At 42.9% G+C, this 24,260-nt stretch overlaps 1 protein-coding gene across 4 annotated transcripts in view; it reads right to left on the minus strand.

The window, feature by feature from the left end:
* The window catches only part of CLCC1 (chloride channel CLIC like 1), a 37,453-nt gene extending 13,254 nt beyond the window's left edge, over window positions 1–24,199 (minus strand). For 2 of the 4 annotated variants that reach the window (XM_088835538.1, XM_055403698.2), the window contains exons 1-4: window positions 24,033–24,193; window positions 4,440–4,580; window positions 3,938–4,039; window positions 1,681–1,788 (exon numbers count right to left, since the gene is read on the minus strand). In XM_088835538.1, coding sequence (XP_088691664.1) covers window positions 1,681–1,788; window positions 3,938–4,039; window positions 4,440–4,568 — 339 coding nt within the window. In that variant the 5' untranslated portion in view covers window positions 4,569–4,580; window positions 24,033–24,193. Of the gene's footprint in view, window positions 1–1,680; window positions 1,789–3,937; window positions 4,040–4,439; window positions 4,581–17,633; window positions 17,718–24,032 lie in introns of all 4 variants that reach the window. The other 2 variants (XM_088835537.1, XM_055403699.2) reach the window with 2 other exon arrangements.
* Window positions 24,200–24,260: the final 61 nt, after the last annotated feature.

A 24,260-nucleotide genomic window follows, 5' to 3' on the forward strand; every position in this document is an offset into this window, starting at 1 on the left:
TATTACTCACTTAACACTCCCTTTTTTAAAGTTTTCTATGTGTTTCGACTCCCTGAAGGGAAAACAATGACTCAAAAAAATGGAATCTTAACATTAATCATGAAGAATATGTCCATGACATCTAATTCTATAAAGCAGCCCTTGCCACAATAAACAGCTAGGGGAAAAATCTTAAAACCCACTTTTCTTTTTCTCAATATATAATGATATTCAGTTCAGTTCAGTTCAGTCGCTCAGTCGTGTCCAACTCTTTGCGACCCCATGAATCACAGCACGCCAGGCCTCCCTGTCCATCACCAACTCCCGGAGTTCACTCAAACTCATGTCCATCGAGTCGGTGATGCCATCCAGCCATCTCATTCTCTGTCGTCCCTGTCTCCTCCCACCCCCAATCCCTCCTAGCATCAGACTCTTTTCCAGTGAGTCAACTCATCGCATGAGGTGGCCAAAGTACTGGAGTTTCAGCTTTAGCATAAGTCCTTCCAGTGAACACCCAGGATTGATCTCCTTTAGAACGGACTGGTTGGATCTCCTTGCAGTCCAAGGGACTCTCAAGAGTCTTCTCCAGCACCACAGTTCAAAAGCATCAATTCTTCGGCGATCAGCTTTCTTCACAGTCCAACTCTCACATCCATACATGACCATGGGAAAAACCATAGCCTTGACTAGACGGACCTTGGTTGGCAAAGTAATATCTCTGCTTTTTAATATACTATCTAGGCTGGTCATAACTTTCCTTCCAAGGAGTAAGCGTCTTTTAATTTCATGGCTGCAATCAGCATCCACAGTGATATTGGAGCCCAAAAAAATAAAGTCTGACACTGTTTCCACTGTTTTTCCATCTATTTCCCATGAAGTGATGGGACCAGATGCCATGATCTTTGTTTTCTGAACGTTGAGCTTTAAGCCAACCTTTTCACTCTCCTCTTTCACTTTCATCAAGAGGCCTTTGAGTTCCTCTTCACTTTCTGCCATAAGGGTGGTGTCATCTGCATATCTGAGGTTATTGATATTTCTCCCGGTAATCTTGATTCCAGCTTGTGCTTCTTCCAGCCCAGCGTTCCTCATGATGTACTCTGCATATAAGTTAAATAAGCAGGGTGACAATATACAACCTGACGTACTCCTTTTCCTATTTGGAACTAGTCTGTTGTTCCATGTCCAGTTCTAACTGTTGCTTCCTGACCTGCATACAGGTTTCTCAAGAGGCAGGTCAGGTGGTCTGGTATTCCCATCTCTTTCAGAATTTTCCACAGTTTAATGATATTACATCATTTGAATAAGAAAGTGTGGAAATGATAGAAAAGAAGTAAGGACTGGAATAGAATTTCCTTACCAAGTCAAGAGTTTAAGTTTGCAACTGATCAGTTTGCAAAGTTCAAATAGCAAATTTACAACAATCTCCCTCTCTCCCCAACTCAATTAGGTGGTACAGCAGTGCACAGAGTAAATGAATCCCCATGAACTATAAGAAAAAGAGGAAGGGTCAACACTGCTCACTCGCCTTCCACCAAACCAGCAGGCTGCTACCTGCAATCCTGCATGATTAGGTTTTGGTAAAAGGGCGAGTCAGGTATTCTCTGTTGAAGCATAATGATGTTTTATCACTGCTGATATATGTCAAATTAATATGTAACAAAAATATCCACTACACTGATTAGTATCACATCAAATACTCACAAGTCCAAGTTTTTTGGTTTCAATCAAAATCTTATTTAAATATCTCCTAAAAACTGGATTGCTTTGACTTTCATAGTCTTTTCTCTTTTGTTTTTCACATTCATCAATCTGCAACCACAAAACAAACACATTAGTTAGTGTCAGAGTTTAACGTAAGGGTCAAGTTTCTAGCCTAGTGGCCCCATCAAGATCAAAGTAAGGAGCTGGTTATTTTCATCAAGCTTGCATTAAAATGTAGATCTGGCCTGCTTTCTGTGGGTTCTCTCTGCAAAAAGTAGGCAACAAAAGAGCACCAGCAGTCCCATACTGCACCAACTGGCAGTCTTCTTGCTGACTTTCAGCAGTTTTAAAGCTGAAGATCATGAAAAAAGGAAGCAGAGATGTGGATAAGCAGAACATCTGGACCAATCTGCCCCTTCCTAATTCCAAAGTAATGGTTTAAAGAAAGAAAGGAAAAGGGGAGAAAAAAATAAAGGGGAGAAATAGAGCACAGCCAAACAGAAACAGAGGCAACATGAAGGTGGAAGATGAAGGACACGGCAAAGATTTTCTTGAATGTGTGTATTACTTTCTGGCCTTTTACTGATTTTTCCTGCCAACTATCAATCATGCCCTGCCAAATGGCAGGAATACTTTGGCCACCTGAGGCAAAGAACTGACTCCCTGGAAAAGACCCTGATGCTGGGAAAGACTGAAGGCAGGAGAAGAGATGGACGACAGAGGATGAGATGGTTGAATAGCATCATCAACTCAAGGGACATGAGTTTGAGCAATGAGTTGGTGATGGACAGGGAAGCCTGGCGTGCTGCAGTCCATAGGGTCGCAAAGAGTTGGACACGACTGAGTAACTGAACTGAAGGCCTCTCCAGATGTCCACACATGGCAGCCCATCTGCACAGAATCCCTCATTAGGACAGACTTCCTCTGAACTCAGGTCTATAATCACCAGAGCGGCTAGTTTCTGAGTGAGGGTAGTGCACGCAGTAAGACATTTAGAACCTGCGATAAGCAACTTCCACTTATTACTTGAGTGTGGACCACAAGCTGACTAGAGCACTGGAATGCGCTTCAGATGACAAACACGTAAAAACTGAGCAGCACACACAGACCCAGGACAGAAAGACACTCAAAAAGTCACAGGGCACTCCTCGGCTTTCAGGCAAGGTTCACAAACCCTAAAATGTTTTAATTTCTTTTTAAGAGTAAAAAAAATTTTTTAAATAAAGACTAAAGACTTCATTTTACTAATCATGTTTTTACAATGTCAGACCCAAAGTCACAAACAATGGAATGAAAAATTTCAGTAAAAGGGCATTTCTCCATTTCCTACCATGCAACCAAACCAGCTCACTATACCACAAGATGCAGTTAAGACTGAAGCAAATTTTATCCAAGCCTTTCTCTGCTAGCACTCAGATGAGACATTCACCTTTGGTAAGAACCACAAGCAGCTGCTTACACACCTCACTGGGATACATCTGGATCTCAATTAGCAAGCTCTCCCAGGCTCTCAAGCTGGAACCTCCCCCATTCACTCTAGCTCTTCCCTATCCTCAACCACCACAACTTGCCTATTCTACCACAGAAAAGTTTTCTCTTCACCCCGTCACAGCCTCAGTGTGAGCCTTCAGCGTTGCTGCACCTCTGCCATCCCAGCCTCCCAGCCTCCTCCACGCTGCCGCCAGCACCCTGCCTCAAAACCAACAGAGGTGGGTTCTGGCAGCATAACTTGTGCTCAAACCAACCAACAATCTTGACTTACTTCCTTTCTCAAACTCTACTGCAGCCACAGAAATAAAAGGACTGAATAAATGAAGTAAGAGTTACCACACACCAGATTATAATAATCCCTTATATTTGTAGGAGGCAACTGTTATGCTTATAAGCTAGCAGCAGAGACATTTCTTCATTTGCTATACTTGTCATGAGTTACTACAGTCCAGCACTGTGACAGGTGATAGGGCATCAAGAATGAATAAAATATTCTTTGTCCCAAGAAACTTTCAGCCTGGTAAAGAAATAATTACAACATCGTGAGATAAATGTTATTACAGGAAAATAAAAGTACTGTTTTTAAAAATTCAAGGCCAGAGTAAAGAGAAACCAAGGCTAGGGTAATTAAAGAAAAAAAACTCATTTACATATTTGTAAATTGTACTTTAGATAGAAACACAAGTAATGTTAGCAAAGACAGAAAACACAGAACAATTTTAACATACCATAAGTAATACAAAAATCATGAATAAAAAATCCTAACCTTATAAGTTAAAGAATCAAGTCTGTTGTAACATTCCGACAATTCATCAGCATATGATAAATCAGGACTGACCTCTTCTTTCTCTAATATACCATATTTCACCTAAAACAAAGCAGAGAGAGGTTTTATTTCTTTATAGTTGTAAAAATAATCTACAGTTAATGAAGACTAAAATTTTGTCCTCATTATTTTATGGCTTTGCTTGTTATGTTCTTCAACTGTATTAAACCACCAAAAAAGTAACAGCCTCAAATTTATATATGAGCTAAGAACTAAAATCAAATGGGCTTGCTTCTTGACCAGCTTTACATTCAAATCTGAAACAGAAATAAACAGGTGGGGTTGAAATCATCTTAGGCTAAGAGACAGGAAGATATTCCGCATGGTCATTAATCACCGACATAGGACTCTTTCACAGCTCTGTGAAAAACAGTAACAAATGTAGACTATTTCCATCACAGGACTGGTAAGGTATTATACACACATGGATTTTTGTAAATACCTGAGATTTTCTCATTTTTCCTGAAGCAGCATCATAGTTAAGCATGTCTGTGGGATCAATCCAGTCATCATCATGAGCATAAGCAGTTATCAGCCACAGACATTCACAGAGGAGCAGAGAACACAGCATCCTGCGTGAACGCTACAAAAATTAGCACATATATTGAAGTATGATTACTTTAAATAAAAACAACCTCCTTCTAGTGTTAAGATAATGCTTTCTTAGTAACTGAAATAAAAATACTTAGTAAAATGGTATTTGCATATAAACACATACATACATACACACACAGTCTCATTGAGACTATATATATATTTTTTTTTTCAAAATGATTTTCTAAATGATTCAGCAATTCCATTCCTAGGTATATACCCAAGAGAAGTGAAAATATATGTCAACACAAAAACCTGTACACAAACATTTATAGCTGCATTATTCACAATAGCCAAAATGGAGAAACAACCCAAATGTCTATAATCTATTGACTATCACACAGTGGAATATTATTAGGCCATAAAAAGGAATGAAGTATTGATCCAGGCTACAACATGGGTGAGTCTTGTTGTTTAGTTGCTAAGTCATGTCCAACTCTTTGTGACCCTACAGACTGTAGCCCACCAAGCTCCGCTGAGGATACTGGAGTGGATTGCTATTGCCTTCTCTAAGGAATCGTACCCACCCAGAGATCCACCCCTGTATCTCCTGAATTAGCAGGTGGGTTCTTTACTGCTGAGCTCCCATTATGCCATGTGAAAAAAGCCAGTCACCAAAAACCATATATTATGATTCCACTGATATGAACTGTCCAGAATAGGAAAGTCTACGGAGACTGGTAGGTGTACAGACCTGAGGATATAAGAGACAGAGGGGTGGTAGTTAAATGGTACAGAATTTTTTTTTTCATTGAAGTATAGTTGATTTACAATGTTGTGTTAGTTTCTGCTATATAGCAAAGTGATTCAGTTATACATATGTATACATTCCATTTTATATTATTTTCCATTATGGTTTATCACAGGATATTGAGGATAGTTCCCTGTGCTATACAGTAGAACCTTGTTATTTATCCATTCTATATATTAATATAACAGCTTGCCTCTGCTCACCCCAAACTCCCAATGCATCCCTCTCCCAACTCCCTCCCCCTTGGCAACCACAAGTCTGCCCTCTATATCTGTGAGTTGTTACAGGGTTTCTTCTTGAGGTGATGAAAAGTGACCTAAAATTAATTATGGAAATGGTTGTACATTATCTGTGAATATACCAAGAAACTGCTGAATTGTACAATTTAAATGGATGAATTATACAGTATGTGAATCATTTCTCAGTAAAGCTGTGGAAATGGGAAACTTAAAAGGTGCAAAATTAAGATTCAAATGAGGTGACTAAACTCTCAATCAAATAAAATAGCTTGCTTCATCTAAGCCTCTGCATAAACACTGTCAAACTGTTTCAACACACTAACTTCTCTATTCAACACTGTCCAATACAGCAGCCATTAGCCACACATGGCTATGCCACACTGCAAATTATTTCCTTATTTTCACTAGCTGCATTTCAAGTGCTCAAGTGCCACATATGGCTAGTGGTTTCCAAACTGGACAGAGTGGCATCCAAAATGGACAGTGCAGATATAGAACCTTACCATCACTACAGAATGTTCTGTCAAACAACCTCTGTGAATAAGGATCAGGTATCGGAGTTCCAGGGCTTCCCTGATAGCTCAGTTGGTAAAGAATCTGCCTGCAATGCAGGAGACCCCAGTTCGATTCCTGGGTTGGGAAGATCCCCTGGAGAAGGGAAAGGCTACCCACTCCAGTATTCTGGCCTGGAGAATTCCATGGACTGTATAATCCATGGGGTCGCAAAGAGTCGGACACGACTGAGCGACTTTCACATCACATCACAAGGGAGTTCCAAGATGAGAATGCCCTGGGCCCTGCCCAGTAATGGCTTACAGTGTAGTTGCAGGGATAAAAGTAACTTCAGGCTCAACCAAACACTTCTTTGTGTTCCTGGTGTGCTCTGTTTCTTCTTCTAGCAAAACACAGACTGAAATTAACCACTTACTGGTCCGTCTCATCCCCTGCCACAAAGGCTCTCAATCCTGCATTAGAATCACCTGGGAAGTTTCTGAATTTTCCAATCTTATGGCCACCTCCCAAGTCAATTAAATCAGAATCTCTAGGTGAGGAACCATTGTCAACTACAAATAGGCACTGGCCTGTCAACTACAAACATGCATTTGCCAAAAGCATTTGCCAGTGACTGAAAAACAACAGGGGTGTTTGCGGTCTGCCTCTGCAAAGACTGAACCCTGTGCTGCTGCAACTGCAGACCTTCAACACCCCCTGAGGGGAATTCGGGGCAGAGAATGAGGCACTCTGAGCTCCAGGGAAACTGGTGGAAGAGGTCTTTTGACGGATATTTTTGGGAACTGATTTCATGATCCCAATCCTTGCATCTCCTCGCATCTAGAAAGCACTAAATCCCTTCATGGTGACATCAGTTCCTTGTGACTAGCAGAAAACCTTTTGTAAAGTAAGCACCTGATTGCACTGAACTCCCCCTGCATCAAAATCATATATTTACCTTCCCCTGGGGGCTTCCCTGGTGCCTCAGATGGTAAAGAATCTTCCTGCAATGCAGGAGACCCAGGTTCAATCCCTGGGTTGGGAAGATCCCATGGAGAAGGGAATGGCAACCCACTCCAGTATTCCTGCCTGGAGAATTCCATGGAGAGAGGGGCCTGGAGGGCCCCTTTGGAGCAGTCTCTCAGAGCTACCTGAGGTGCTGTCTCCTGGCTGCAGTTCTCATTCCGTCCTAAATAAAACTTAACTCACAACTCTCACATTGTGCATCTTTTTAGTCAAAACCAGGTGTCAGTCAGTCAGTTCAGTTCAGTCGCTCAGTCGTGTCCGACTCTTTGCGACCCCATGAATCACAGCACGCAATGCCTCCTTGTCCATCACCAGGCGCAGGGATTTTCAAAGCTCCCCTGCTGGTTCCATCACACAATGAGGGTAGAAAACCACAGCACTATAATGTGAACTCTTCCAGGGAAGGTCAACTCCTTACTCAAGTCTGAATTCATCTTCCTAATGCCCTCTCCTCCATCTTGCCTCACCCCTCTCTAAACCCAACACCCAGCCCAGTGGCCAGCAAGTGAAAGACACTCAGTAACATAAGCAGCAAATGCAAACAATCAAGGCCTCAGCAGGGATTCAAAGGGCTTCAAGGGCTGAAAGGATGAAACAGCACATCTGACTGGGAGCAACTGGGAAGATTTCATGGAAGAATGGGCATGGGAAATAGACTCTGAAGTGTGGGCAACATTCTAAGAGTGCGAGACACAGGAGGCAGAAAGCAACATGTTCATCTCAGAAACTGGAAACATGAGGATGTACGTGGTGGAACACAGAGCTGGAGAGGTGGGCTGCGATGACTCTGCCAAAGCAAAAAGCTTATAACTAACTTTACCTGCTAACAACAGTGTTCAAGGGGGATGGGAACTATATTTGGGGAAAATGAAACCAGAGTTAAATGTACACTCAGTTCAAAAGGAGGCTGAAGTAGAAAAGGATGTTGATCTGAAAGAGTGGTGGCAATGAGACCAGAAAGAACCCACCGGACACATTTTAAAGATTAATTCTACAGACCTTGGCAGTTGAATGCATGTAGAAGGAAAAAAGGAGAATGATGACAGACAGGACTCTAAGATTTCAAGGCCCACCATCAACAAAAACAGTGATATCATTAACTTAAAGAAATTGAGACTGAGAATACAGCCTGGTTTAGTAAAGTTCAGCACTCCTTTGTTCAACATTTACAAAATACCTGCTGGATTCTACAGACTGTCATGATGGGGCTAGTAGGAAACTAGACCAGTCAGGTAGTCTTTAAGAAACTTACATTCTAGTGGGGGATGACAATAAATTGACAAAAAAGTAATTTCAGATAGTGGTAAGTCCTATGAGGAAAATAACACAAGACAAAGGTGTAGATGGCCTGGCCCACCCTATACCAGGATCAGCTGCTTCTACTTTACTACTCTGGAGCACTTGCTTTTGGGGACCCTCCCATGGAACTCAGCCACCATGCTGTGAAAAGGTTAAGTCACCAGGAGACCCCACGTGTAGGGGCACACTGTATCTCCCAATTGGCAGCCAACATCAACAACCAGTCATGTAGGTGAGTCCTCTTGTGGATCCACTCCAATCCCTTGGTAACTGACTTGGTGATCTGCCACCAACACGTGGGAAAAAACGACTACCCAGCTGAGTCCAATAGAGTCCCATAAGTCACAAAATTATGAGATGAGAAAATGGTTGTTTAAAGCCTCTAAACTTTGGGGTGGTTTGTTACACAGTGGTACATAACCGCAATATTAGGCAGAAAAACAATAAACTAGCTGTAGAAAGATTTGGGAAAAGAAAATTCAGAGAGTAGATAGCAAGCATAAAGGCCCAGGTAAGGATTGTTTTAAGCATTCAAAGAATGGGCAAGAAGGCTAGAACAACTGTTTTTTTACACTATGAGGTTGTGCTATCCACATTAACACAGAAATGCACTGCAGAAATTGCTCGTAAATTATATGAGAAAAGATTCAGGATGATGTCAAGGTTTGTGAACTACGTCTTGTGATTGAGCTGGAGAGGAGAAGAGGAACAGGCCATAGTAACGAGTATGGTTTTCACTTAACTGTAACAGGAAGTCAGCCACTAGAGAGTTTTAAGCACAGAAATGACAGAATCGGCATTACATTCTAAAATCACTGGGGCTGCTACGTGGAAGCTGGAACAGAAGAACAAAAGCAGGAAACTAGAAAGAAGACATGTGGCAAAGTCCAGCTAACAGGTCACCAAGCACATTACTACTTCTTTCTGAACACATGGTAACAAGTGGTGTCTTCTAGTTAAGTATGTGACAATTAAGTCCTGGTCAGCACAATAGCAGTGGAAGAAATATGCACCACATCCATGACAGCATCGCTGCTTGAACTTCCATCAGCTGCCCCCCACACCCCGTACCAGGGAATGGGGAGGATGCTGAGCCCTAGAGGAGGGCAGCCTGACTATGGAAGAAGCTGGGACCCTAAACAACCACATGCAAGGCCACTTATTAAGTGGGAACATGTTTTTTGACTTTCATGTGAATGAAAATTAATTTATTTTACGAAGTCCTGAGAAGGCAATGGCAAGCTACTCCAGTACTCTTGCCTGGAAAATCCCATGGATGGAGGAGCCTGGTAGGCTGCAGTCCGTGGGGTTGCTAAGGATCAGACACGATTGAGCGACTTCACTTTCACTTTCACACATTGGAGGAGGAAATGGCAACCCACTCCAGTGTTCTTGCCTGGAGAATCCCAGGGACGGCGAGCCTGGTCGGCTGCCATCTATGGGGTCACACAGAGTCGGACACGACTGAAGCGACTTAGCAGCAGCAGCAAGATTTGCAGGGCTGGGTTTTTTAAAACCATCATGTGCTACGGCAATTAATATAGAAATGCACTGCAGAAATTCTGGTAAATTGGATGTAAGAAGTAAGGACAAGAAGAAATTGAGGATGATGTTAAGGTTTGTGACCAGAGCAACTGGGAGAATGAGAAAAGACTGAAGGACACTCAGATGGGCAGACAATAAGTTCTGATAATATCAAGAATTCTGCTTCGGACACAGTACATTTCAAGTGTTTACTGATGTCCACACAGAGATGTCCCATACACAGTATTGAGGCAAGGAGAGAAGTGGGTCTACAGAAATATAGTTGAGAGCCTTCAAGACGTAGTTGAACTATTTCAAATCCTGAAAGATGATGCTGTGAAAGTGCCACACTCAATACGCCAGCAAATTTGGAAAACTCAGCAGTGGCCATGGGACTGGAAAAGGTCGGTTTACATTCCAATTCCAAAGAAGGGCAATGCCAAAGAATGTTCAAACTACCACACCGTTGTACTCATTTCACATGCTAGCAAGGTAATGTTCAAAATCCTTCAAGTCAGACTTCAACAGTACATGAATCGAGAACTTCCAGATGTACAAACTGGACTTAGGAAGGCAGAGAAACCAGAGATCAAACTGCCAACATCCATTAGATCACAGAAAAAGAGAATTCCAGAAAAACATCTACTTCTGTTTCACTATGTTAAAGCATGTGACTGTGTGGATCACAACAAACTGTGGAAAATTTTTAAAGAGATGGGAATACCAGACCACCTTACCTGTCTCCTGAGAAACCTACCTGCAGGTCAAGAAGCAACAATGAATGGAGAATAACATGGAAACATACATTACCATATGTAAAATAGCCAAAGGGAATTTGCTGTATGACTCAGGGAGCTCAAACTTGGGCTCTGTAACAAACGAGAGGAGTGGGATGGGGAGGGAGGAGACATATGTATACCTATGGTTGATTAATGTTGATGTTTGGCAGAAACCAACACAATACTGTAAAGCAATTATCCTTCAATTAAAAATAAACTAAAAAAAAAAAGTGAGAACTGGACATGGAACATGGGACTGGTTCAAAACTGGGAAAGGAGTACATCAAGGTTGTATATTGTCACTCTGCTTATTTAACTTATATGCAGAGTACATCATGCAAAATGCCAGGCCGGATGAAGCTCAGGCTGAAATCAAGACTGCCAGGAGAAATATCAATAACCTCAGATATGCAGATAACACCACCCTAATGGCAGAAAGTGAAAAGGAACTAAAGAGCCGCTTGATGAAAGTGAAAGAGGAGAGTGAAAAAGCTGGCTTAAAACTCAACAGGCGAAAAATGAAATCACGGCATGAAATGAAATCGGTACTATGACTTCAAGGCGAATAGATGGGGAAACAATGGAAACACTGAGAGGCTTTATTTTGGGGGGCTCCAAAATCACTGCAGATGGTGACTGCAGCCATGAAATTAAAAGATGCTTGCTCCTTGGAAGAAAAGCTATGACTAACCTAGACGGCTTATTAAAAAGCAGAGACAGTACTTTGCCAACAAAGGTCCGTCTAGTCAAAGCTATGGTTTTTCCAATAGTTACATATGGATGTGAGAGCAGGACCATAAAGAAGGGTGATCGCTGAAGAATTGATGCTTTTGAACTATGGTGCTGGAGGAGACTCTTGAGAGTCCCTTGAAAAGCAAGGAGATCAAAGCAGATGGCATCATCGACTCAATGGACATGAGTATGAGCAAGCTCCGGGAGTTGGTGATAACAGGGAAGCCTGGCGTGCTCTCTGTAGCTCATGGGGTCACAAAGAGTCAGACACGACCGAGCAACTGAACAAAGATAAAGATGAGATGGATAAACCATGGACTGGCTAAGATCACCACAAGATCTATTATGAAGAAAAAGACTGAGACCTGGGGCATGCCAACACTTGGAGGTTGGAGAGAACAAGGGGAAGCTAATAAGAGGTTTCCAAGGCAAACCATTCAATATTACAGTAATCCAAGCCAATGCCCCAAGCAGGAACGCTGAAGAAGCCAAAGTTGAACAGTTTTATGAAGACCTACAAGATCTTTTAGAACTAACACCCAAAAAAGATGTCCTTTTCATTATAGGGGACTGGAATGCAAAAGTAGGAAGTCAAGAAACACCTGGAGGAACAGGCAAATTTGGCCTTGGAGCACGGAATGAAGCAGGGCAAAGGCTGATAGAGTTCTGCCAAGAGAACGCACTGGTCATAGCAAACACTCTCTTCCAACAACACAAGAGAAGACTCTACACATGGACATCACCAGATGGTGGACACCGAAATCAGACTGATTATATTCTTTGCACCAAAGATGGAGAAGCTCTATACAGTCAGCAAAAACAAGACCAGGAGTTGACTGTGGCTTGGATCATGAAATCCTTATTGCCAAATTCAGACTGAAATTGAAGAAAATGGAGAAAACCACTAGATCATTCAGGTATGATCTAAATCAAATCCCTTATGACTATACAGTGGAAGTGAGAAATAGATTTAAGGGACTAGATCTGATAGAGTGCCTGATAAACTATGGATGGAGGTTCGTGACATTGTACAGGAGACAGGAATCAAGATCATCCCCAAGAAAAAGAAATGCAAAAAAGCAAAATGGCTGTCTGAGGAGGCCTTACAAGTACCTGTGAAAAGACAGGAAGCGAAACAGGAGAAAAGGAAAGATATACCCATTTGAATGCAGAGTTTCAAAGAACAGCGAGGAGAGAGAAGTCTTCCTCAGCGATCAATGCAAAGAAATAGAGGAAAACAATAGAATGGGAAAGACTAGAGATCTCTTCAAGAAAATTATAGATACCAAGGGAACATTTCAGGCAAAGATGGGCTCAATAAAGGACAGAATGGTAGGGACCTAACAGAAGCAGAAGATATTAAGAGGTGGCAAGAATACACAGAAGAACTGTACAAAAAAGATCTTCATGACCCAGATAATCATGATGGTGTGATCACTCACCTCGAGCCAGACATCCTGGAATACAAAGTCAAGTGGGCCTTAGGAAGCACCACTACGAACAAAGCTAGTGGAGGTGATGGAATTCCAGTTGAGCTATTTCAAATCCTGAAAGATGACGCTGTGAAAGTGCTCCACTCAATATTCCAGCAAATATGGAAAACTCAGCAGTGGCCACGGGACTGGAAAAGGTCACTTTTCATTCCAATCACAAAGAAAGGGAATGCCAAAGACTGCTCAAACTACCGCACAATTGCACTCATCTCACACGCTAGTAAAGTCATGCTTAAAATTCTCCAAGCCAGGCTTCAGCAATACGTGAACTGTGAACTTCCAGATGTTCAAGCTGGTTTTAGAAAAGGCAGAGGCACCAGAGATCAAATTGCCAACATCCGCTGGATCATGGAAAAAGCAAGAGAGTTCCAGAAAAACATCTATTTCTGCTTTATTGACTATGCCAAAGCCTTTAACTGTGTGGATCACAACAAACTGTGGAAAATTCTGAAAGAGATGGGCATACCAGACCACCTGACCTAACTCTTGAGAAACCTACCCACAGGTCAAGAAGCAACAGTTAGAACTGGACATGGAACAACAGACTGGTTCCAAATAGGAAAAGGAGTACGTCAAGGCTGTATATTGTCACTGTGCTTATTTAACTTATATGCAGAGTATATCATGAGGAACGCTGGGCTGGAGGAAGCACAAGCTGGAATCAAGATTGCCAGGAGAAATATAAATAACCTCAGATATGCAGATGACACCACCCTTACAAAGTGAAGAAGAACTAAAGAGCCTCTTGATGAAAGTGAAAGAAGAGAGTGAAAAAGTTGGCTTAAAGCTCAACATTCAGAAAACTAAGATCATGGCATCTGGTCTCATCACTTCATGGCAGATAGATGGAGAAACAGTGGAAACAGTGGCTGACTTTATTCTTCTGGGCTCCAAAATCACTGCAGATGGTGACTGCAGCCATGAAAATAAAAGACGCTTACTCCTTGGAAGAAAAGTTATGACCAACATATCGACAGCATATTAAAAAGCAGAGACATTACTTTGCCAACAAAGGTCTGTCTAGTCAAGGCTATGGTCTTTTAGTGGGCATGTATGGATGTGAGAGTTGGACTATAAAGGAAGCTCAGGACCGAAGAATTGATGCTTTTGAACTGTGGTGTTGGAGAAGACTCTTGAGAGTCCCTTGGACTGCAAGGAGATCTAACCAGTCCATCCTAAAGGATCAGTCCTGGGTGTTCATTGGAAGACCTGATGTTGAGGCTGAAACTCCAATACTTTGGCCACCTGATGCGAAGAGATGACTCATTGGAAAAGACCCTGATGCTGGGAAAGATTGAACTCAGGAGGAGAAGGGGACGACAGAGGATGAGATGGTTGGATGGCATCATCGACTTGATGGACATGGGTTTGGGTGGACTCTGGGAGTTGGTGATGGACAGGGAGGCCTGGCGTGCTGCGGTTCATGGGGTCTCAAAGAGTCGGACACGACTGAGCAAGTGAACTGAACTGAGTACGAGATGATATCAGGGAGTACTAGTGAGGCAGGAGGAAGACCAGGAAAGGCTGTTATTCCAGAAGCCAAATGAAGAAAGATGGGAACAGATAACTGTATCAAATGCTGCTGAAAGATCGAGTGATCAGAGGACAACAAAATGACCACCGGATCTGGTACAGCAGTTTTTAACAAAGTGGTAGGGACAAGAATCTGGCAGTTGTAAAGGAAATGTTCAGGTAAAGGATTTAGGTCAGGATGACATAGTGACTCCATGCTCCAAAGCACTCCCCAGACTCCGACTTCTGGCCAAGGTGGAGTAACAGGGACCAGATTTACCTTCCTGCCTGAACAACCAGGAAAGAACACTGCACAGAATATATGAAATGGTTTTCAAGACACTGAACACCAAGGAAGAAAGGTGATCCTTGAAAGACAGGAAACAAACATGGATAACCCTTCCACTGCCCCAGCTTACTGGTCTCCAGAACACAGGCACCCAGAGAGGGAATTCAGACAGAATTCAGGCAGCTGGGCTCCTTAAGGAGATTTGAGTTGAGTTTGGAGAAACTAAGGGAGCTGGAGATAAGTGGGAAAATCTGCATAGAGACAGACCTCCAGAGGGGTCTGCAGAGGGTCCCTGCAATACAGTAAAGAATATCTGATATTTGTTCCCAGTTCCTTCAAAACCCTTGAGATTTCCTGACAGGACTCTGTTATGCTAATGAGGTGACTCATGGTGGGCTCCTAGACAGTTTCAGGTTGGGGACTGTTCACCAGAAAAACCAAGCAGGACTTCCCTGGTGCTCCAGTGGCTGAGAATCTGTCTGCCAATTCAGGGGACATGGGTTCAATCCCTGCTCCGGGAAGATTCCACATGCCAAGGGGCAACTGGGCCCATGTGCCACAACTCCTGAGCCTGAGCACTTTAGAGCCTGTATTCCACAACAAGGAGCCACTACAATGAGAAGCCTGCACACCCAAACTAAAGAAAACCACACAAGCAGCAAATACCCAGCAGAGCCAAAAGTAATTAATTTAAAAAAAAAAAGACCAAGCACATGATTAGAGGACTGGAACTTGTTCAGTCATCCAACCTCTGGGGATGAGAGGGCCACTGGCAACTGAGTTCAGTCAGGTGGCCAATGAATCAATCATGCCTATGGAATGAAACCTGATAAAAAAAACTCTGGACTTTCGCTCATCTCCTCCTGCAAGAGCACCAAAATGGCAACTAGATGTTGAACAACCATTGACAGGAGGATGCTGAAACCCACCAAATAAAGATACCCCACATCCAAAGACAAAAAAGCCGCAGCAAAATGGTAGGAGGGGCACAATCACAATAAAAATCAAACCCCATACCCACTGGGTGGGTGACCCACAGACTGGAGAACAATAATACCAAACAAGTTCTACCACTGTTGTGAAGGTTCTGAATCCTCATCAGAGTCCCAGCCTGGGGATCCAGCAAAGGGACCGAGAATCCCCAGGGAATCTGTCTGCAAAGCCCAGCGGGATTTGATTACAGGACTTCCACAGGACTGGAGGGAACCGAAACTGCAGTCTTGGAGCGCACAAACAAAACTGTACACGCACCACGACCCAGAGGCTAGGAGCAGGGGCCCCACAGGAGACTGAGCCGAAACTGCCTGCTAGTGTGGAGGGCCTCCTGTGCAGGCACGGGCTGGCAGGGCCGGACCACAGGGACGGGGGCACCAGCAGCAGTAGTCCTGGAAGGTCCCCCTTGGCGCAGTTCCTCTTGAAGGCTGCCGTTAACCCTACCATAGAGCCCACAGACCCCAGGGCGAGGGTGCCACGGGCCAAACAGGGAAGGAGCGTAACCCCACCCATCAGCAGATAATTGGATTAAGCTTTACTGAGCAAGGCCATGCACACCAGAGCAAGACCCAGTTTTTCCCACAGCCAGTCCCTCCCATCAGGAAGCTTATACAAGTCCCTTAGCCTCATCCATCAGAGGGCAGACAGAAGAAGCAAGAACCACAATCCCACAGGAGCTGGAACAAAAAATCACATTACAAAAAGTTAATTAGGATGTAAAAACAGAAAGTTATGTCCCAGATGAGGTGACTGGATAAAACCCCAGAAAAGAAACTAAATGAAGTGGAGACAGGCAACTTTCCAGAAAAAGAATTCAGAATAATGATAGTGGAGATGATTCAGGAGCTCAGGAAAACAATGGAGAAGATGCAAGAAATGATTACCAAAGACCTAGAAGAACTAAAATACAAAAAAAACACAAAAAACAGATGAATAATACATTCCGTTCCGTTCCGTCGCTCAGTCGTGTCCGACTCTTTGCGACCCCGTGGACTGTAGCCTACCAGGCTTCTCCATCCACGGGATTCTCCAGGCAAGAATACTGGAGTGGGTTACCGTTTCCTTCTCCAGGGGAATAATACATTAGAAGAAATTAATAGCGGAATAACTGAGGCAGAAGAACGGGTAAATGACCTGGAGGACAGAATGATGGAAATCATTGCCACAGAACAGAATATAGAAAAAAGAATGGAAAAAAAAAAAAAGGAAGACAGCCTAACAGACCTCTGGGACAACATTAAACGCACCAACATTTGCACCACAGGGGTCCCAGAAGGAGAAGAGAGAGAGAAAGGACCTGAGAAAATATCTGAAGAGATAATAGATGAAAACTTCCATAACAAGGGGAAGGAAATAGTCAACCAAGTCCAATAAGCACAGAGAATCTCAAGCAGGACAAGCCTAAGGAGGAACACACTGATACACACAGTAATCAAACTGACAAAAATTAAAGACAAAGATAAAATATTAACAAGGAAAAACAACAAATAACATACAAGAGAATGCCATCAGGTTATCAGGTGATTTCTCAACAGAAACTCTACAAGCCAGAAGGGAATGGCATGATATACTGAAAGTGATGAAAGGAGAGAACCTACAACCAAGGATACTCTATCCAGCAAGACTCTCCTTCAAATTTGATGCAGAAATCAAGTTTTCCAGACAAGCAAAAGTTACGAGAATTCAGAACCACCAAAGCAGCTTTACAACAAAAGCTAAAGGAACTTCTTCAGGTAGGAAACACAAGAGAAGGGAAAGACTTACAGAAAATAAACCCCAAAAAATTAAGAAAATGGTAATAGGATCATACATATCAATCATTACCTTAAATGTAAATGGATTAAATGCACCAACCAAAAGACACAGACTGGCTGGGCAGATGAAAACATGTACATATATGCATTTCCACTTACCACAGCACTCTGTCTGACTTTCCAAATTGTATGTAATCATTTTACACTGGGCTTCTCTGGTGGCTCAGATGGTAAAGAATCCGCCTGCAATTCAGGAGATCTGGGTTCAATCCCTGGGTTGGGAAGATTCCCCTGAAGGAGGGCATGGCAACCCACTCCAGTATTCTTGCCTGGACAAATACAAATGCTCAGGTGTTGCTTTTTTTTTTTCCTCCAGAGCTCCAGATATGTTTTTAATTAGTAGCCATGTTTATTTTAAAAACAACTGGACCATATGATGATCTTTTACTTTTATCTAGTTTCACTTTCTCTATTTCATACTCAGTGCTCCCATTCATTTAGCTTATGTTTTCCAATTTCTCCATCTTTTTTTTGATGTTCTTTCTGAAGCCTTTATCAAGCACAGAAAAGTTCTTGCATTTATATTTATATATAGTATAGCATAATATACATATATGTATATATGTATATATATTATATAATATACATATATTATGCCATACTATAACAAATAGTATGTATAATATATATATTTTAGAAAACTTATTAATTTTTGCCTAACTAAAAAATTTTTGACATTTTGATTCCATTCATTTAACTTAGTATGAATAGAACGCTAGATTTCTAATTTTAAAAAACAGATATGCAACAAGGGTATACTGTATAGTCAATATCTCGTAATAATCTATAATGGAAAATGATCTGAAAAATAACATATGTGTACATGTGCAACTGAATCACCATGCTGTGCACCTGAAACACTGTAAGCCATCCATACTTCAATAAAATATATATATTCAGGGAGAAAACCAACTCTGCACACTGCAACTCAGAGGAGCATCCTGGCCGGCGACACACTGACGTGCTGAGATGATGGGACACCCGGATTCCAATGAGGACACAGGAGCTCTGCATTCTCCCCCACAGACTTGCCCTATCTGTCTCTTCATCTGGCTGACCTTCGTCTATATTCTTTATAATATAACCATTAACTGCAGTGCTTTCAGTCATTTTAGTGAATCATCCAATCTGATGGGGTTGTAGGAACCACTCAATCTATAGTTAACTGGTCAAAAGTACAGGTGGCCTCGAGGACATGCATCTTATGTGGGGAAAGTCTTGTAACCTTATCTTGCAGGATGTTCACTAACTCTGGATAGGCAGTGTCAGAACTAAACTGGCGGACAACCAGTCTGAGAGAATTAGAATCAAAACAGACCCCTTTGAGTATTCAGCACAGTGTTGACCAATGCATGCGTAGAAGGAAAGCAGCTGAGGCCTGAGAAAGAACCACGGAAAGAATTCAATGCAAAAATAAAGAATAAAAAGAAGTAAGAAAACATGGAATAGGGAAGATGATAAAACCAAAACCTGGTTCTTTGAAATGACGAATAACACTGATAACTCTATATATAATAAAATTAACGAAGAAAAAGAGAAGGCCCCCAAAACCAGTATCAAAGACTGAAACCTCATTCATGATTAAAACATTTAGCAAACCAAGACTAAAAGGAAACTTTGTCAGAGTACTATAGCGAGCACTCCACTTGGTAAATATTGAGACCCTTCCTTCTGAGGTCAGGAATGAGACAAGGGAAAAGGTGCCGGAGGGCATCCAGGACACTGGCAATGTTCTAGTCCTTAACCTGGACAGTAATTACATAGGTGCTTGCTTTTTAGTAACTCGCTAAGGTGAACATTTGTATTTTACACACTTTTCTGTATGTATGTCTATTTCACATTTTACAGAAGGGTTTTTTTCCCCTATGGGAAAGACTAATTAAGCTACTGTTAAGACCTAAACTATATCCCTCCATCCAAATTCATATGTTGAAGTCCTAATCCCCAATTCCTCAGAATATCTAAAAGCTGATTGCAGCCATGAAATTAAAAGACGCTTACTCCTTGGAAGGAAAGTTATGACCAACCTAGATAGCATATTAAAAAGCAGAGACATTACTTTGCCAACAAAGGTCCGTCTAGTCAAGGCTATGGTTTTTCCAGTGGTCATGTATGGATGTGAGAGTTGGACTGTGAAGAAGGCTGATCGCTGAAGAATTGATGCTTTTGAACTGTGGTGCTGGAGAAGACTCTTGAGAGTCCCTTGGACTGCAAGGAGATCCAACCAGTCCATTCTAAAGGAGATCAGTCCTGCGTGTTCATTGGAAGGACTGATGTTGAGGCTGAAACTCCAATACTTTGGCCACCTCATGCGACAAGTTGACTCACTGGAAAAGACTCTGATGCTGGGAGGGATTGGGGGTGGTAGGATAAGGGGACGACAGAGAATGAGATGGCTGGATGGCATCACCAACTCAATGAAAATGAGTTTGAGTGAACTCCGGGAGTTGGTGATGGACAGGGAGGCCTGGCGTGCTGTGATTCATGGGGTCGCAAAGAGTCGGACACGACTGAGCGACTGAACTGAACTGAGGATCTCTAAACAGGTGATTAAGTTAAAATGAGGTCATTAGCATGGGTCCTACTCCACTATGACTTGCATCCTTATAAGAAGAAATCTGGACACAGGCAGGTCCGAGGAAGAATGACACGAAGGCACAAGGAGAAGATGGCCACCTGCAAGCCAGAGAGACTACAGGCAACCCACACTGCAGACACCTTGACCTCGCATTTGTAGCCTCCAAAACTCAGAAAAATTTCTGTTGTCTAAGCTGCCCAGTCTGGGGTACTCTGTCATGGTAGCCCTAGTAAACTAACACAAATTTCTTCAGACATAAAAAAACTAACAAAGTCAACAACCCACAGACTGTTGATATGTTAAAGAAGTTTAACTGCAATGAAGAAAGGTATGACTAAAAGAACCAAGGAGTATGGGGACTAATCAAGTATACTGATAAATTTAAAAAACAACTGAGAGTTTTTTGAAAAAACTAACTTTTTATGTTTAAAAATGTGAAGGCAAAACACTAGATAACAATAATGATGGGAAAGGCATCCTAAGGTCCCTCTCACGCTCCAGAGATACTTAGAAATACTGGATAACTGTATACTTTATTAGGGGAAAAAAGGGTTAAGCTAAGAAATAAAGCCTTAAGAAGATTCAAATATAAAAGAGGAGACTCAAGACTAATGAGAGTAATAGAAGGCAACCTAAAAACATGCAAAGTGTAGAAACCAAGAGGGGCTTAATCTGAAGGAGGTGTTAATCAACTATATTAAATACTCCAGAAAAGCTGAAAAAAATAAAGTCTGAAAAAAGTCACTGGATTGGTTAATTAGTTGGTCATCTGTGAAATGACTTTCATAAAATGACATAGAGCCTAGTTCTAAGCAGTTAAGAACTAAGTAGGTGAACAGAGAACAGACTTGTGGTTGCCGAATCGGAGGGGTGGGAGAGGGATGGAATAGTAGTTTGGGGTTAGCAGATGCAAGCTACTCTATCTGAAAAGGATAAGCAACAAGGTCCTACTCTACAGCACAGAGAGCTATATTCAGTATCCTATGATAAACCATAACGGAAAAGAAAAAAGAATATACACACGTATAACTGAATTACTCTTCTGTAGAGCAGAAGCCAACACAACAATGTAAATAAACCATTTTCAATGAAAATAAAAGAACTAAGGAATTCCCTGGCAGTCCAGTGATTAGGACTCTGTACTTTCATTACCATGGGCCGGGGATAAATCCCTGGTTAAGAAACTAAGATCCATTAAACTGCAAAGTGTGAGTAAAGAAAAAAAAAAAAAAAACTAAGTAGCTGACAATGACAGGGAGAGTCTGAACTGAGCAGGGATTCAGAAAAGACGGCAGTGTATAAAATCAAGGCTACACTTAACGATTTTCATAGGCAACAAGGTTTTACATGACTTCAGAGCTTTTCTGGTAGGACAGTTTGCCACCTCTGGGCCTTTACTGCTCTCGTGATTTCCCTGGGATTTAAGAGGGGTGTAGGTCCCTCTTTCAGATCCTAGATCCTGAAATGTCTGAATCAACTGTTTTGAGGTGACGCTAGTGGTAAAGAATCCACCTGAGGATGCAAGAGAGGCAGGTTTGATCCCTGGATCAGGAAGATCCCCTGGAGAAGGAAATGGCATCCCATTCCAGTATTTTTGCATGGGCAGAGGAGCAGGCTACAGTCCATAGGGCCACAAAGAATTGGACACAACTGAATGACTGAGCACATCAACAGAAATGAATGAGGAAGGATGGAAATAAAGGCTCTAAAGCAAAAAGAGAAGCTCAGAGTTCACACTGTGATTACTAAGAGGACAGAGAAAAAGACGCTGGAAAGCCTGGAGTGTCTCTGTGTGCACAGGCTGGGATGGAGAATGGTGATTTGGAAAAATAGGAGGCATTCCACAAAGGGAGATAAATCAAAAGGCTGTCAAGCAGCTGAGTTTTGACTACGAACCCCACAAGGTAATGCTATTGGCAGCTATGCTATTTTCTCCAATAATGATCAGCAGCCCTAGGTGTAGGAGTTAGCAATGCAGAAATGATAAAAGACCAGGAGGTGAAGCAGAATAATGGAAGCAGCTGCAAAGTCAAGCCCTTCTGCCAAACCCCTCCGGTCCCTGATTTCTCCTTGAGAAATCTCACAGGTGATCTCACACGTCCTCCATACAAAGCCGCATCCAACCCTGGTGAAGATCTTGTTAAGAAACACATTCTGATTGAGTAAATCTGAAGTGGGCATGAGCTTCTGCACTTCTGACAAGCTCCCAGTGATGGCAGAGATGTTGGCCTACAGACTACACTATGAGTGAAAAGAGTGAAGTCAAAGTGTTAATCGTTCAGTCGTATCCAACTCTGCAACCCCGTGAGCTGCAGCCCTTCAGGCTCCTCTTTCCATAGGGTCGCACAGAGTCGAACACGACTGAGGTGACTTAGCATGCATGTATGCACTGGAGATGGAAATGGCAACCCACTCCAGTGTTCTTGCCTGGAGAATCCCAGGGACAGACGAGCCTGGTGGGCTGCCATCTATGGGGTCACACGGAGTTGGACACGACTGAAGTGACTTAGCAGCAGCAGCAGCCTCTCTCCCCTAGTTTTTTTGTTTTTAATCATTTTTTTCATCTGTCAGTCTTTGACGCTAATAATGTCAAAGTTGTTAAATAATAGTAGCAAGTATTTGATTATGTGCCAAAACCTATTACATTCATTCATTTAATCCTCACAAGAACTCTTAGAAGTAGTACTATTGTTATCTTCATTTTGCAGATTAGAAAAACAAGTAACTTGCCCAAGGCCACTCAGCTATTACGTGGCCCAAGCCAGACTATACAGTCCATGGAATTCTCCAGGCCAGAATACTGGAGTGGATATCCTTTCCTTTCTCCAGGGGATCTTCCCAACCCAGGAATCGAACCCAGGTCTCCCCCATTGCAGGCGTATTCTTTACCAGCTGAGCCACAAGGAAAATCCAAGAATAATACTGGAGTGGGTAGCCTACCACTTCTCCAGAGGTTCTTCCTGACCTAGGAATCAAACCGGGGTTTCCTGCTTTGCAGGCGGATTCTTTACCAACTGAGCTATCAGGGAAGCCCTCCAACCCATACTGGCTCTACCTAAAAACTGTCTCTCCGGGGCAAGATGCCAAAGGTCTTGAGGGGCTATTCTGAAAAGGCGGAGAGGAACTGCGGGATCCCATCTCTACAAAGTGGGAAATGCAGAATGGACTGTAACAGGAGATACTAGACTGGGCAGCTACCAACAAAGAGATCTCCAAAGAGATTGCCAGCCACTGAGTAGAAATCGGCATAAAAGAGGAGCATCTGATTTCAACGAGTACACACGTGAAATGAGTAAGAAAATTAACTTGGATATTAGAGTCAACTGAAGGACACAGAAATCAGGGGGTTGCAATTTAGTTCGCGGGCGTTTGTGTAGTTTCCTGGAACTGTGGTTCTCAAACTTGAGGGCATTTCTAACAGTTCTTAGATGAGGACGACGATAATGGTAATGATGATAAAGCTAGTCTGGGGACCACACCTTCATAACCACCATCATAGTGAAAAATGTCATTGTTTTTCACTACCCACTCATAAATATTCATCTCTAATTTTAACATTCAAATTAATGTGGAGTTTTTGAAAACTACAGCCAAACCCGAGCCATTCTGCTAACGGTATTCGTTCAGATTGTTTTTAAAGTTTTCAGATAACTGAAGCCAACAAAAGTCAACGTTTGCTTGCGTCTCGTTTTGCGCATCTTGCCCCTTTCCCCGAAGACGCTCTTCGAAGCGTGTAAAGTGAGAGCAACCGCGCGGCAACCAGAGTTAAGGCCGCCAACTGGCCGGTGAGATAAGGGGCAGGTCGCTCGCCCACCCCGGTCGACGCCGCGCTCCGAAGTCCCCCGCAGGCCCCGACAGCGCCCCTGGCCTCGCCTGCGCCGCCGCCCGCGGAACCCGCCCGCTGCACAAACGCAACCGACCTCGCGGACTCACGTCTCGGGTGGCCCGCCTGCCTCTCCGGGAAGACAGACACCAGCCTTGGCAGCTAGTGAAGATGGCCAGCAGCCCCGCAAGCCGCCGAGCACTTCAGCAGGGGGCCCGCCTGGCGCGCGTCCTCATCGATTCGCTCGGCCGGCGGCTGTACGCCCTTCCCGGACGCGCGGCTGATTGGCCCGTCAAGGGGGCGGGGCCTGCCTCCGTCGGCCTGT

Source organism: Moschus berezovskii, chromosome 4 (assembly GCF_049115385.1).
Source record: "Moschus berezovskii isolate FMDL1 chromosome 4, NW_MosBer_1.0, whole genome shotgun sequence".
Lineage (NCBI taxonomy): Eukaryota > Metazoa > Chordata > Mammalia > Artiodactyla > Moschidae > Moschus > Moschus berezovskii.